Source organism: Mus caroli, chromosome 14 (assembly GCF_900094665.2).
Source record: "Mus caroli chromosome 14, CAROLI_EIJ_v1.1, whole genome shotgun sequence".
NCBI classification, from domain to species: domain Eukaryota; kingdom Metazoa; phylum Chordata; class Mammalia; order Rodentia; family Muridae; genus Mus; species Mus caroli.
In genome coordinates, this window is record NC_034583.1 from 16349938 (window position 1) to 16366487 (window position 16550).

The 16550-nt window shown below is 41.8% G+C and overlaps 1 protein-coding gene across 28 annotated transcripts in view; it reads right to left on the reverse strand.

Annotated features, from left to right (window-relative positions):
* Positions 1-16550, reverse strand: part of Kcnma1 (potassium calcium-activated channel subfamily M alpha 1) — a 702678-nt gene that overhangs the window by 301741 nt on the left and 384387 nt on the right. The window contains exon 4 of one of the 28 annotated variants that reach the window (XM_029468767.1): positions 15911-16024. The exons of the other annotated variants lie outside the window; for them this stretch is intronic. Within the exon in view, the coding sequence (XP_029324627.1) occupies positions 15940-16024 (85 nt within the window). The 3' untranslated portion in view covers positions 15911-15939. The remainder of the gene's footprint in view (positions 1-15910; positions 16025-16550) is intronic. 28 annotated transcript variants of the gene reach the window in all.

Consider the following 16550-nt stretch of genomic DNA (forward strand, 5'->3'; position numbering starts at 1 on the left):
TCTTTCTTTCTTTCTTTCTTTCTTTCTTTCTTTCTTTCTTTCTTTCTTTCTTTCTTTCTTTCCTTCTTCTTTTTTTCCTGCCTGCCTTCCGTGATCTCAAAGATACTGAATACAGCTCATAGAGGTATGTACTGTAATCCTGGCAATGCAATCCTCTCCCATAGCTCTCTCCACCTGGAAGGAGAGTGAGGAATATAATGTTGGTAAATGACTCCTTTTAATATGCTCTCCTGGCTCATAATGTGCTCATAGCTTGTGCAGACTGTGATGATAGCCGTGATAAAGACTTGGACACACTGTGAACAAACAGGACGCAGTCTCCACCTGTCAGCCTCACTGAGAGCAGAATACCCTCTGAGACCTGAGTTCCACCCCAGAACATAAAGATAAATATAGCCAGACTGGACATAGCAGCCTACTCATTCAACAGATATTTCCAGCATTCTTTAGTGGCGGGCACTCCACTTGTTGGAAGGACACAACATTCAATGACACACAGTTGCTACTACAGAACAATACAACATTCAAGAGTGACTTGTTTTGAAGTTGCACTAAATACATTTTCTGGCTATAGACAAGCTATGAATCTCTCTGCACTTTAAAATCCTCACTTACATGTAAATACAACTCATTTGAGATGTTGAGAGAGATGAAATAATAAATGTTAAATGCTGTGATCATGGCCAGCTTTGGTGATGCTATGTCCGCAATACCTACTATGATCTCTAAGACTCCAACCTACGTAATAAGCCCAAGGTCTTTGGGATGAAAGGTTCATCTCTGAGTGAGTTGAGATGGATTTTAAGTAATGAATAGACACTGATCTGAGAGAGAAGGTGGGTTGAGGCACAGGAGTAGAGAACTGAGTGTGGGCAGAGATTTGGGTATACAATAGGGCACAGAGCCTCACATTGTTGCAGAGCCTACTAGCTTGAATAACTGGCAAGAATGGAGGGTAGACAGAAGATAGTGAAGCACCTGTGTGCACAATAATGTGCCTGGTCTTCATCCTAGAGATAGTAGGAAGCTGACAGAAACTCAAATGTAGGGGAATGGCTAGTTTATCAAATTAAATCCCAGAAGAAAGAAGTAATTTTTACATTTTTTTATGTGTATAAATGTTTGCCTGCAAGTATGTATGTTTGTATGTATGTATGTATGTATGTATGCATGCATGCATAGATGTACATATACCAGGCACAAGCCAGATACCTAAGAAGATGAGAAGAAGGCATCAGATCCCAGACCTCGAGTTACAGAGAGTTGTGAGCCATGTGGATTCTAGGAACCAAAGCCTGGGTCCTCTACAAGAGCATCGACCTAGTGCTATCGACCTCTGATCCATCTCTCTAACTCTAACCTATGCAAGTCCTAAGGTGAAATTCTCTGCTTCAGGACAGCTAAGGCCACCTTGAGGAATGGCTTTCTTCAGAGCCTTGCCCTGTCAAAGAGACAGGCTCATAATACCAACAAAGTAGTTCTCTGAACCACCATGGCCATCCATGTCTATTTCTGTGGTCTAAACTGTTACAAAGATAGGAAAGCATGTGGCTTTTTATCATTTGAAAGAAGCTACCTTATAAAGAGGCTACTACACAAGCAGTGTTTAAATGACAGTAGAAAAGCATTTGAGAGAGGCCTGCCTTTATACTTTGAACAGGGATATCTATACAGACAGACACATGCCTACAGTGGTAGGTATGATGCATGTGGTCAAACTTAGGCATATGGAGGAGCTATGACTTACATATGTTTTCAGAATCATCACTGACCATGGTACTTAAAGGACAGAAAACAACTGATAATTGCAACCCTGGTCCTTTTGGGGCTTGGATGTTCCAGCTCCCAGAAGGACACCTGAAATCCTCATTCTTAGAGACGTCCTTTTGGTCAGAAGAGTTAAGAGGAAAGGTGATTTTTTTTTTCAGAGAGTGCCTTCTCTTTAAAACGTAACCCAAGTATGTTTATGTCCATTTAAGCACAACTTTAAAGTGTAACTGTGATGGGAGCTCTGCCCCCACAGCTCATGGAGCAGAAAGAGGAGAGTGTCATCTCCCTGTTGCAGAGACCATGCAATCATGCTGACTGTATGGATTTACCTTTGCCTGAAGCTCCTCTGCCTGTGGCTTTTGAGAGGAGACATGATGCCCTGAACCCATCATAGAAACAGACTGAGACTCCCCATAGTCGCAGCCACTGTGGTGCCTCGTGTCCACTCAGCCAGGGATCACTCAAAGGGAAGGAATGTTACTGGAGGATGGTTTTGTTTGGATATTTTGTCTCCACTCATCTCCATCATCCAGAATACTGTAACACAGTGGTTCTCAACCTGTGAGTTGTGACCCCTTCAGAGGTCAAATGACACTTTCACAGGGGATGCCTAAGACTGTCAGAAAATTCATAACAACTCATAATAGTAACAAAATTACAGTTATAAAGTAGCAATGAAGTACTTTTGTGGTTGAGAATCATCAGAGTATGAGGAACTATATTAAAGAGTTCCAACATTAGGAAGGTTGAGAACCACTGCTGTCACAGATCTTAAGTTAAAAATATCTGATCTTTGCACCTGCCACCCCTAAAAGATGCAGGAAGTCTCTCCAGGTTCGAGAAGAGTGGGATTTTTCTGGGCTCCCAGCTCCCACCTCCTTTCTCTCCAGAGTGAATAAAACTAGAAAAACCCAACAGAGTCTGTGTCCTCCTCCCTGCTGGCTCCAATAACAGACAAACCCATGCACAGTCACCAAATGAAACAATGTAAAGTAATCTCAGAGCACTGTCACCTTCCCCAAGTGACAATGGTATGTCTGGGGTAGAAATGGCAACCAGCAAAGACTACTAAAATGCCTGAGCAACACCATCAACAGAGAAAGCTCAGGCTATGCCTTCCCCAGCTGTTCCATTGTGAAAGTAAGGCCCTCCACACACCCACATTTGTTAGGAGTTCCAGATGAGCACATATCAAAGAGGAATCACTACTCAGTTGACAACAGCTTCTTATTGGATTGACTAAAAAAGCAAGGGTTCATGGACATTTTTGTTGTGCATGGCTTGGTAAACAAAGTAAAAATAGATGTTTTTTTAAATTTCAGATCTATAATCCTGGGTCTAAAAGTGGTTGTATTGATAACAATTATTTTCTTATTGTTGAATTTTAAACAAGATTTGGGAATTTATGCCATGTCAAAATCTGCAAATGTGATTTAAGATAAACTTTAGTGTGTCCTTTCAAAGTTGTTTCTCTTTTTCAAATTCAGTTTCTCTTTTTCAAATTCAGTTTCTCATAAGGGAATTATGTGGTCCTGCAAGGAGAATTTTATTTGCTGACTGGGAAGTTGGTGACACAATTCAGCAAGGGATAAGTCATTATCAATCTTTATGGCAAACAAGCAAAACAAAAACGTAGACAGCTGGCAAATTCCTCTCAAGTTAACAGCATGTGTCAGAAGTTGTGGCAGTGAACTGTGGCTATATAACAGAATTATTGGAGGTGAGATGGTTCACCCAGAAATGCTGTACAGTAGCTTTTATGACCCTCTTGTAGGTATTAAGCTATTGTGAAGTAAAATTACCATTCAACAAGTTTGCTCTTGCAGAATATACAGGTTCAGTTCCCACCAACTTACATTTATAACCATTTCTAGAGAATCTGACACACTCTTTCTGGCCTCCATTAGCATTGCACAGGCAGAGTGCACATGCATACATACAGATAAAAAGCACATTAAAAATCTGTAATGTATTGAGGAGCCAATATAATCTCTATTTGAGCAGAGTCTTAGAAATCTGCAAGTGGGTTTCTTTTCTTTCTTTCTTTCTTTTTTTTTCCTCAGATCACCATGAGATAAGGCGCAAGTGGGTTTTTTTAGAAAGCCTGTGTTAGGCACCTGTTGCATGTATAGTAGCATGTAGAAATATACACAAAACAGGAGTAGGAAGCTACTGAGAAGTATGACAGCATCAATTGACCCAAAAGAGGACATTAGTTTAAACAAAAACATCATTTACTTACCACATGGATTCTCAGAGTCTCCAAGTCTCTGAGACTTTCCTCAAGAGAAAATCAACTGGTAATAAATGAAGTCATTAACACATGTGATAAGGTAACTCCTGGGATGAAGAAATCACAGCAATCCGCTCAGATAAGCAGATGCTGAACAGTACCAGGCTGAACAATGCCACTACTGTCAGTCCCCCAGAAGGCTACCCTAGATTTCCTATTCCAGTTTATCTCTTTCCTTGCCAAAAATTCAATGCTAACCCCATGAAGAAGTGAAAAACTGATGTCTACTTAAGAATCCAGGAGACATGAAGGTCTACTCCCATGAGGAGTAAGCTTTAAAACCTGTTCCAACTATGAAAGCTAATCATGGAATCACAGATAAGCAGCAAGGCAGAAGGAGAGACAAGGCAACGTTTAGAGTTTAGGCTTTTTGCAACACCCTCTGCCATTGCCATGGGTGGTACCCTCTTTGTTTTCCCTTGCTCTGGCCAATACTATTGGAAGTAAAGCCAATGCACAAAATGAAGCTACGAAGATGAATCCTTAGACCAACAAAGACTGCAAAGAACATGGCCATGAGTTTCATCTTTCTGTGAGAAATGAAAGAAAAAAAACACAGAAATGTGTGAAGCCTAAAAGCTCCTGGAACTGAACACCTAACAGATGAGCAACCAGAAAGAGCAGATCCAGCCCTCCTTCCTGAAATAGAACCTGTGCTACTGCTGCTGCCCACCTGGAATTTCACCTGCAGGTGGCTGGGGATTTTAAAAAGCCTGGTGTTTCCACCTTTTTTGCTTAAGTGGTAAGCAACCAGAACAGCTTGACCTGGGAACAAGCTAGTTAGTTATACAAAGCATTCCCAAAAAGAGCGAGGAAACGTCTGCTGTGAAGAAAGGGGCCTTTCCAACTTACAATTACTTTTTAAAGAAATGTCTTAAGCAGTGAACAAGAGAAGGATCCCAGGGATCTAGCAAGCTACAAGGATACACACAAGCAAAGGACTGGTTGCTGCTTCACCCATTTGACTCCTATGCTGGCACATTTCAAAGGCAAACCTTGTGACTCTGTATCCTCAGCTCAGTGGTCACCACCTCTTGGAAGTCTTCCTGCATCTTCCTCTCACCTAGAATCACTGAGGCCTTTCCTGGGGCTTTCCTCTCTTCACCAGAACGTCTTTCCTAGCACCTTCACTGACATTAAGGTAATTTGTTTCGGTCTCCCCCTTACCTGCTGCACCTGAGCTCTCTAATGGGGGTTACACAATAGGCCCTAAATAAGGGTTTAAAGAAGAGAAGAGAAATTAAGGGATGGAGGAAGAAAATAAGCAGACTCTAGAAAGCAGACCGTAATCTGTGAGTTGCTAGTGTCAAGAAATCTCATCTTTCAAAGTGATTTCCAAGTAGCCCCAGAATCATGTATAGATCAAAACCTAAGCTATGTGATGTTTGCATCAACCATATTAATGCTACCCCCAGGTGCTGTCATGACCCCAAGAGACTGCCTTATGGAGTCCTTCTTTGTCCCAGGGAAAGTATGGGTTATTTTACCTAACACACTTGAGGACAAGAGGGGAGCATGACCTTGCCAATAGCCTCATTCACCCCCCAACAAGTCCATCTGTTCTGAACAGCCAAGAAAGGCCAAAGCCCTGAGATGCCGCGGCAGAATTTGAATCTTCTATTAGGAGAATTCTGTCCTAAATTTTTGGGGGTCTGTGTCATTAGCCATCACAATGCTAAATTATTTTCTCTTAAATCAAAAGATAACCATTGCCTCTTTATTAAAAAAATCATATGAAAAAAATGTATTTCCCTTTTATTTAGACTAGAATTACTTTTTGTTTATTTGTACTTTAGTTCAAAAATCTGGACCAAAACTTGACACTAAACATCCTAGAATTATAACTTAGAAATCTAGAGATATGTGTACATCAGAAGTTAGGAAGTCAATCTGGGTCGATGTCACTGGTCCACTCCTTCAGACATCCAACACAAAGAGCCAAGATCCAAGCAATAATGGGAACGCACATTAAAAACCAAATGTGGCAAAGTATTTCACATAAGAGTTTGGATCTGCAGGGTCTCCTTGGTAAGACACTAAGCTTGTGGATATAAACTAACATGCTCTAAATATTCTCTAATATACTCTAAATAAGGTTGAATATGATATACTCTGTGTATCAGATTCTATGTAATCTTACATAAGTGAAGAAAACACCTGGCATGGAAGGGGTTTCTAAGTACTGACTTTTGGATTTTATTTGTCTTTACAGGTCAGGATTGATTTTGATGGTCAGTTTCTTTTGGTTACTACTTTTTCTCCTTTGGTGAGTGTGCCTGTTCATGTGCATATATGTGTATGAATATGACTCATAGAAGCTATAGCCCATGTTCTAGGTCAGAGGACCTTAGGTGCCAATACTCCTACCTTGCTTGAGACCGGGTCTCCCAGTGTTTTGTCCCCTGCGTATAACAAGCTAGCTGGCTACAATTTTCCTCTCCCTTCCTTCCCTCTCTCAGTAAGAACTTCGGGAATCCAAGTGCGCATGCTATATATCCATGTTTTTAGGCTCTTAGCATTTGAACCCAAATCCTCTTGTTTATGTGGCAAAACTTTTCAAATTCCCCAGGCCTTCACCTTAGTTTATCATCACCTTTTCTAAACACCATGTGTACAAATCAGGATCATTTTGTAAAATAATGACCAAAGTTTTGAAGTTGTCCCTAGCTCCTGCAATAGTGTGCTGTCAATAGAACTCCTTGTAATTGCTTTGAGTAGAGAACTAACAAGGCTGCCCCTAACGCTTGAGTAAATGAAACCCTAGTCAGGAAGTTCTTGATTACACTTACTTCTCAGGAGCAGCAATACAATGGTACAAATTCATGCACCACTTTTGCTCAAATGAAACATGACATCATGGTATAAATTCAAGGCAGCCCTGCTCAGAGATGTTATAAAAGAATAAAGTTTCACCAGAAGAAGAGAAACCACACAGTTTTAGTTAAGTCTTAAGAATGATCTTATTCAATAAGATGCTTTCCCTCAGCTTAAAGTGCGATCTGCTGGCACTAAGACAAATTAGGATCACTTCATTGCTGTGCGAAGCTGAAAACAAAAATTTTCATCTCATTGTGTCCTAAAACTCAATAAAAAAGAGTTCTCTAAATTATCAACATGACATAAAATTCTTTCTCTCAACTTGGTAAAGATAATTTAAAATTCCCTGAGGAGAAGTTCTCTGAAATTATTTAGACTATGGTAAATTCTGAGACAGGACACCTAGAAAGCGCTTGTTTATTGTCAATTTCCTGTCATCATTGCTGAACATAAAGCTGCCTGCCCTGAGGAAGGCCTAGACAGAGTGTGCAACTCTGGGCTCAGCCTACTTTTCCACACCCAATCTCCCCCTTCCCCACCAAGCTACAAACACAGTAACCCCCTGTCATTCTCTCCAAACCCCTACTTTTGACCTTCTTTACTGAAAAGCAAGTGCCATAAAACAGAAATCTTTCAGTAAAGCTTAGATATAGCTGCTAATCAATATACATGTTCTATAGATGAACAAATGAATAGACAGAGGGCAGAGCAGAAGGAATGCTGGAAAAGATTGAATGTTAAAATCCTTGTGTGATTTTACTAAGCTAAGGCAGTATTAGCTTACAGGTACTTTCACTGTCTGGTTTCAGTACCAGCCTGAAGCACCTCTAATCCCAATTCCTAGCTATATATGACTTTTGTACTCATATGAAAGGAGTTTCATTTCTCTTGTACCAATACAAGTCATTTGATAATTTAATCATCTCTATTACACACTTTGAAAGGCATCTGACATCCAATTTTGAGTTATAACTTAACCACTACTCCCAATCTCATTTCAAAGTAGAACAAAATCATCTCCTTGTCAATTGCTTATCTGGTTAGGCAAAGAACACACTAACAGTCTTGCAAATGTTAGTCCCAAGATCTCCATATGATGTACAATTAATTGAGGAGTCTCTTCAGTTCAGTGTTTGCCCACACTTACAGTGTGTGCTCATGATGATGACACAGATCCTAGACTCTAGCGAAATGTGTCGTCCCAGGATTAGGAACTCCTCATCCAGATCAGGGGCTCAATTTCTAGTCCCAGTTACTACCCACATGGTATGATGTTCGGAATTCTGGGGACTTCCCAGAGGGCATATAAACGTTAAGACCCTAGAGGTGGTATGGGTTGTTGCAGTGGGAAAACATGTTGGTTGTTGACTGGTTGCTGTTGGTTGTGGTTTGTTAAGTAGTCATGTGCAAAGAAGAAAGAAGAAATTAGATATCCTAATGGCAAAGATCAAATGCCCCAAGGAACTCAATACCCCAATCAGCAGGAAGTAGTATAATGATAACATCGCTTCCTTTCCTTTCTATCCTTTTTTCTCTTTATCTAATAGTGTTAGGGGTTAAAAGGGTGGGAAAGGGGTGGAAGACAAAAGAACCTACAAAGCAGCAAAAGAGAGCTACAACCTGATCTCAACAACTTAGGTTCTTTTCCTTCATCAAATGAAGGAAATCACAGTGGTGCTACTGAATGGGGTGGTAAAGACAGACTGGCAATCTACATAGAGTAAGTTCCCAATAGCTAGTGATACAGCTTGTAGAATTACAGAGAGCAACTTCTGTGACCAGAATGTCCAGCAGCTGTCAGCTAGGTCTGTTTCCTGACTAACAATCCTCTGATACACATCGGCTATATGAATGGCCACAGTGACCACTGGCTACCTAGTTAGTGTTTGCCTTGTGGTAGTTGCTTTCTCCATCTCCACGGATGCTTATTCAGGATCCACTACATTTCCTGCAGAGGGCATTTTGTACACTCTTGCGTTGATCCTATGGAACCTGAGCTTGCAGGCATACCATAAATACTGAAGTGGGAGAGGTCCAAGACAGACACATAGATTCTAATCTTTCCATTGACAGTTCTGTTGAGAAAAGCTAACCAGAGATGGCCAGCTCTGAACTGAGAATTAAAAACAGTTGGTGTCGTTTTGCTGGCCTTTAGAACATGGCTGGGGTTGCTTTACACCATCTTCTGCTCTGTACATTCCCAGTTCCTAACAAAGTGGACTGAGAAACGCCAGCAAGTTGCAATCCCGCTGATAAGAATCAGTTTCTCCTTATTGGTTCTGGTGCTGAATTTTTGAAGGTGAGGAAGGAAATGTGAGGTGTGCCATGCCAGTCCAATTCCCTCTCTAAGTTCCAGTTTTCCAGGGTTGGCTTGCTGGAATTTCCATGATCGCTGTACTTCCTTGTGCTGGGCATCACCTTCCAGAGCTGTGCATTAACCTCCCACTGGACAAATAAATCTATGTGCAAAAGTGAAAGCCTTCTGTGGGACTGCAAAGCCAAGTAACAACATCCCAGAGCACTACAGAAACTGAAGAGCAGATGGAAATATCCAGGGGATAATTCACTTAGCTTCCATGAACAACTCTGCAGGAGAAGAAAGTAGACACGCACACCTCTATCCGAGACTTAAAAGCACATTTCCCCCCTCACATGTGTGTTGGCAGCTCCACAGCTGGTAAATTTTTCATTCATGCATGAAACTAAGTATGCTACACCCCCATTGTGATCCAGTGTAGCACCAAGACTTATTTCTATAGCAGTGTTAAGCACACACCACAGATATTATATGTACATTTGCAGCAATCCATATCCTGTCAACCTTTGTAAGGATCCCAAGGCAGAAGCTGAGCCACTCTCGTACTCAGCCGAGCTCAATAGAGAATTTCCCTAAAGTATGTCCTTAAGCAGTATCCACCAATTACATTTCTTTAATGAGGTACAATTGTGGTATGCCCACTATTCCAGATGTGCTCTTACCAGCCACCTAACAACGAAGACTCTTTCTTCTCCATTAGGGTGCAGAAGCAGCCAACAGCAAGGGCTCTGTACCAGGTAGAGGCCATGGGGCATCAGTCAGTCTCCTTTTTTTGCTTTCATTCTCATTAACATGTATTAAGTGCATATTTGTAGTGTACAGTGTCTGGTGTGCACAGGTCAAATCAGTGTAATTAGCATTCCCTCTTCTTAGTCATTTCTTTGTGTTGGGAGCCTTTGAACTTCACTACTGGACATCACCACAGGTTGTTCCTCCTATCTGTCTGTTCTGATATCTAACCTCCTTTTATTTCCCTCACACCTCCCAGCCTAGAAATCATTATTAGGCATTGAAATCAACCTTTTAGCTTCCACATATGAGCACAAACAGCCAATACTGAGCTCTTCTCGCATGGCTTATTTCACTTAACACAGTATTTACCATGTTGCTCCAAATGACCATATTTTCATTCTTTTGCAGGCCGAATCAAATTTTATTTTGTATAGGTGTCACCTTATTTTTTTTTTATAGTGCTTGAGATTGGACTCAGGCCCTCTTGCACACCAGGCAAGCACTCATCAACTAAGCTACATCCCCAGCCTAGACAGTGCCATGGCTTATATAGGTTCCTAGAATTAATCAAAGAAAAACCTATTCTCCAGAAAATACTGTGCTTCTAGGATGCCTGTTTCCACACAGTAGGGAAAACAGAGGTCACCTATATGTTGTGGCACCAAGTTCGAATTCTTCAAAGCCCAAGATTATATACAAAGGACAAGCAATCATGAATATGACATGGATTATTGGACCTGCCTATTCAAATTTTGTCTCACAAATGATACTCAAAGACAACCCAAGAGGGTACTGACCCTGAAGTCTTAACCTGCAAAGGGCAAACCTTCCTGCCCTGCTTGTATTGATTTGCAGTGCTAGGTAGTGATTCTCAGTAGCTATACCTGGACCTCCTATCCAGGGGGGGAATGAACTGAGGGTGAAAGGAAGTCAGAAATACCAGAAACAGTTAGGTAAGGAGGGCTAAGGCTCAATTTATCAATCTGAGCTGCATTGGCATCATAATGTGCTCTGCCTCAAATTACACAGTATGATTTTTTTAATCACTAAATGTCGAACTTGTTCAGTCCCTATCTCCCATGCCCCATCCCCCTCCCACATAGGAACTTCTCTGCCTCTCTCTCCTCATTCCTGCTCTTTTCTTTTCACCATTCTCAGTAAGCTATTTGGGTAGTGGAATAAATCCTTCATTCCGTTGGCATCCTCCATATTTTCTTGAAAGAAAATGTGGTTTTTAAAAATACTTCATGATAAGTTAATTTCCTGCCATTATCCTTAAAGATCTACCAGATCATATAATTCCTTCCACTTAAAAATTGGTTTAAAAAAAACAGAAAAACCTTTCTTCTCTTGCTTTCTATTCTTGTTTGCAGGGCAACTGCTGCCATACACGCAGTTCTGGATTTTATTTTAAGTAATGTGTAGTTGACTATAGTTTGTTTGTGCAATTGGTATAATTAAATCTAATTATATAATTGGTGAAAGACTGAGTAATCACATAATTAGAATGTGCAGTAATAACTGTTGCAGTCCCATTGTTATGACGTGTAATGATACAATTATGATGTGGGACAATGAGATGGCATTCACAGGGTGGCCTGCAAAGAAAGGACACTCCTGGCCTCTTGGAAATAAGCAGAGTTCTTGGCCCTGGGCAGCAGCTGTCAAGATCTCAACTTGGACTTCCAATTCATCACTATCTGCTAATCTAACCCTGGAGAGTGGCACCCTAGAACATCAACTCTGAAGAAGTATTTGTGGCCAGACACTCCAAGACCCAAACTACCAAACCCCAAAACACTGTCCCTGAAGCACAGAGCAGACTGTGGGTTCCAAAAATTGTCAGTTCATGACTGTTTTCAATTAAAATAAATTCATTGAGGCACAAAACAAAACAACAGGTAGCAAAATATTTCATGACTGCACGCGTGCACGCACGCACACACACACATACACATACACACACACACACACACACACACACAATTATAAGTGGGCATAGGAATGATGGTTGAGGATGAAGCACTGGGCTCAGTCTTTCTTTGGCAAACAAACACTCATCTTCTTAACAGGCAAATGGAGACAGACCACCAGAAAGGTGCTAGCTCAGCCTTTAGTCTTGTAATTGGCAGTGAGCCCTAACTTCACTGCAGGCTATCTCTCCCTTCCTGCTCCCCAGTCTGGCTCAGGTGAGTAGCAGCAACTGTGACATTCCTTACTGCTCATTCTTTAGCACTGCTGCATTCTTTTGCTCATGTTGTTCACTTGCAATAGCTCAGAGAACCCCTGGCTGGCAGCCCTCAGTGCTGAGCCTTACTTCCCATTCTGAGCCTCCTTGTACATTTCTGCTGTCCACTGACCTTTCCCCCTGTGCTGCATGAATACCCCAGAGCTGTATACCTCCATGTAGGGCTATCGGCCAAATGACAGGGCTCACTTTCAGTGTGTTCCTCAGTACTAAGAATGGTCAGACTGCTATTTTTTTTCTCAAATTGATTTGCTTTTCAAATTTCCAGGGCTGCTATTCTCATTTTTCTTCTTTCTTTGCACTTGTTAATTAATTAATTAATTAATTTTTACTATAATGAAATACCAGAGTCTGGGATCAACTCTTTAACTTATTGTTTGAGAGGTTCCAGGCATCGCTCTGGCCTCTCCCTTACTCTGGTAAGGGCATTCAGGAGGGTGGCATCCCAATAGTTGAAGAACAGGCTACACAGAGGGGTCAGGAGGGAAAGCCAGAGCACTGGGAAGTGTTCCATCTTGTGACCTCTGACTTGGCCACATCTCTGAAACATCTCACCCTTTCTCAGCATCAACATACTAAAGATCAAATGACCAACACAGGAACTCTGAGGGGACAAATCACATGGAAAGCACAGTGCTTCTCTCCTCTTCCAGGTCCCTTCCTGCATCACCATCTCAGCTGATGCTCAGCTCATAATTCCAGTGAAAGCTCCCTCCACTAGCAGCCCTGCACTCATATTTTGCAGGCACTACCTTCTGTCCTTCCTTCTTCTGATGAGAGGTCGGGCCTCCCTAAATGGGCGTTCAGCCTGCACTATCAGACTTGCTACTGAGCTATGGAGCCAACACTCACAGTAGCTTCCTTCCAGGAGACTGTCACAAGCTCCTTGCCTCAGCCTGCCTGGAGCGCTCACCTTGTCACCCACTAACTCTTCACTTGTCAGGGACACTGACCACATCCATGTGACAAACTCCACAGGGAATTCTGAGTGCCTGTCTTCCCAGCCTTTGGCAGGTGGCCACTTCCTCCTCCACAAAGCAGTCTCCTGCTGGATATCTGGCTCTTTTCAGTTATGTTCCTCCTCAGGTTCCCACCCAGGTTCCTCCTGCTTCATTCTGCTTTTAACTATTGGTAAAAACTCTCATTATTATCATCAGACACTATTAACAGACACTGTTAACAGTTCAGTGTAAAATGTTCCTTACAGACTTGTCTTGGGGGGCTGTGGAGCTCTTCAGTGAGAGACATGGTAATCCACGTTGGGTCACTAGGTGAAGACACTGAAGGTTACCTCATCCCACTTCCTTCTTGCTTCCTGTTTGTCTCCCAGTGTGATCAGCTGCTTTATACCCCAGCACCAAACGTCCTGGCCACATCAGCCAACATGCTTGCTCTGTCCTAACACTGTGAGCTCAACTAAAGTCCTGGGTTGCTTGTGTCAGGTACTGTCTCCATAACAGGAAAAGTGGGCCACACCCAAAAAGAAGGCAGGGAAGTAGGAGAGAGACTTGCTGATAAGAAGTGGTTCCAGCAGGAGAGGAAGGGGAATGAGAGGGAGGAGAATGGAGTGTATAAAAATGTATGGTGATATAAGTGTATGAAACTGTCAAATACATCAAGCAATGAAAGAACCAACTAACCGACTAATCTCAGGGCCTGACCAGGTAAATGGAGAAAAGGAAGAAGATTGGGTAAGAGGTTAAGATTGCGCACAGAACTAGACATCCAATCAGGTAATTTTCAAACACTCTGCAATCCTATGAGGCATCCTTAATAAGTTTCACAGCTGTGAAAACCAAGGAGTTTCCTTCTAGGAGGTTCGGTGGTAAAGTCCCAAGGCCTAGTTTAAAAAACAACAAATAAAGGCATGTCCCTTTGTCCCTTTGTTACCAATGTCATATGAAATGGCTTCAGGCCAAGTGGATTTTGTTGTTGTTTTTTGTGATGCCCAGAGATTCACAATCAAGTAATATATAACCATCTGCTCAGCTTTTAAAAATGTAAATTACTCAGTCTTACTAATTGAAGTCAGCACTAACCAAAAAAGGAAGTATTATTTTAAATACCACCAAGAAACAAAACGTTGGTAGGCTGACCTGCAAGCAGACACTCATCATAAGAGATTTATTTTCTTTGCTTATTCACTTATTCAAAGAGACAGTGTCTCTTTAGACTTACTTCCCAGGCTAGCTTAAAGTTTTTGGATATCTGGCTCTTTTCAGTTATGTTCCTCCTCAGGTTCCCACCCAGGTTCCTCCTGCTTCATTCTGCTTTTAACTATTGGTAAAAACTCTCATTATTATCATCAGACACTATTAACAGACACTGTTAACAGTTCAGTTCAGTTCAAGCTCTTCCTGCCTCAGCCCTTCCTGTAGCTAGCACTCGGGGTGCATACTGCCGTGACTAATTCTTTTGACTGCTTTTAATTTAATTAATTAATTTTTGTAAGAATATTTTTTGGCTACCTTTGAATTCCCCAAGTGAGTTCTGTTCTCTAAATCAGCTATAAGAATAACAATATGGAAGGGCTTCATGATGACCCAGAATAAATGGGGGGAAAAAAAAGAGAAACATCTAAACCCAACAGGGCAGATATTGCAGGCATGTGTGTCGGAGATGTTTCCATGGATATAATATACAGATGAGATTTCACTTACAAACTAACTCAAATCATAAACCAAACAAGAGTATTGTTATAAAACCTTGCTATGCTGACTTTTGAACTGAAATAGAAAAAAAAAAAAAAAAAAAGGCAACCCAACTCATTTATACTGAGAAGTGCCAGTTCCCCATCTCTGTTTTAAACTTAGTTCTTTTTCTCTTTTAGGTTGACACCCACCTATACAGACTCACTCCATATCCATCTGGTGCTCTTGGTGTGTAGGCATATCACGGCACCAAAGTGTTTTATAAACAGTTGCCAATTTTACCTATCTACCCTATACATAACAGGCATCTCCTTAAAACTTTAAATATATTCCTTAACCAAAAAGGGAACCAAGGGGGATGCTTTTTAGAAGTGAAAAGAATGTGAAGCTAAGAATTAGAAGTCTGTGGCCATGACTGGCAGAGGCTTTGGGATTTGGGGTAAAGAACTTAGAGGTAAATAACATATCCTTTGGGTCACTAAAGCTGTGCTTTGATACTAGGCTGAATTGTTCCAAACTCTGCCTTGATCAAGGCCAGACCCAGGAGTCCACTGGCTGTCAGAGTTATCTGCCCCTCTAGCTCTCTATGGGTTCAGGTCTCTTCTGTGGTGTCTCTAGGAACTGGACAGCAGGATCTAAGATGGAAGGGCTGCCTTTGTTAGAACTAGGCCTGGGAAAGTGTTTTCTTTTTAACATGTTTCCAAGATATCAGGGTATTAGACAGGAAACTTGAAAGGGATGCAGGTCATCATGTGCATCTCCAGGGGCCGCTGTAAGAGGGGTCTGTCTCAGGGTATGTTCTCCTCACAGAAAATGAAGGAGGAAAGTAGTTAACTCGCACTGTCAATTTGACTGGATTTGGAATGTCCTAGAAGTTGCACTTCTCCACATTTCCATAAGGCATTTCCAAAGATGTCCAGCTTAGTAAGCAAGAGTCATTCTGGGTGTGGGCAGCACCATCCTGTGAACGGAGAGGTCACAGGACTGAGAAGAATGAAAGAAAGCAGGAGGCATGCAGAACTGAGCCTGCTTTCTTCCCTGTAACTCTGCTTCCTGGCTATGGACTCAGTATGCTCTGTTACCTGGCATTCCTACTACCAAGCCTTCTCTGTCACAATGGGCTGTATCTCCTGCAGCTGCGAGCCAAATAAATCCTTCTTCCTTTAAGTTGCTCCTTCTGGGCATTTGTCATAGCACTGAGAAAAAAAAAATACTCAAACAATAAATGAGGTTGATTGTGTCTGCCCCTTCCTTCCATGGTGGGATAGAAAGTTTGCAAACATAAAATCACCCATGTTCTTAAATATAACCTTTTTTATCTACTAGCCAAACCTTCCAGAGTCTCCCTCCATGCATAAATAGCTCCCATACCCAGGAGCCTTTTCATACAACCTAGAGAACTAGGGGTGGAAGAGTCACTGACAGGCCGCTGGCAAGTGGGTGGTACCCACCAAGGCCTGGTGAAACTCAATGAAATTACCTACGCCCTGCCTCCCACGTGCACTGAACTTAAGAGAGAGTTGGATAGGCAGGGGGCTCATAAATTAGGATAAGTCACTGGGTTCATAAGGAAACGACATGTAAACCACACTACTCTAGCAAGGGACCTGAAAAGAAAGTCCTTGAGCCAGGAGGCTCAAACCATGGTAACTGTTCACAGTGTGAGCAGGGCTTACTCCTTTGCTATGGTAACTGTTCACAGTGTGAGCAGGGCTTACTCCT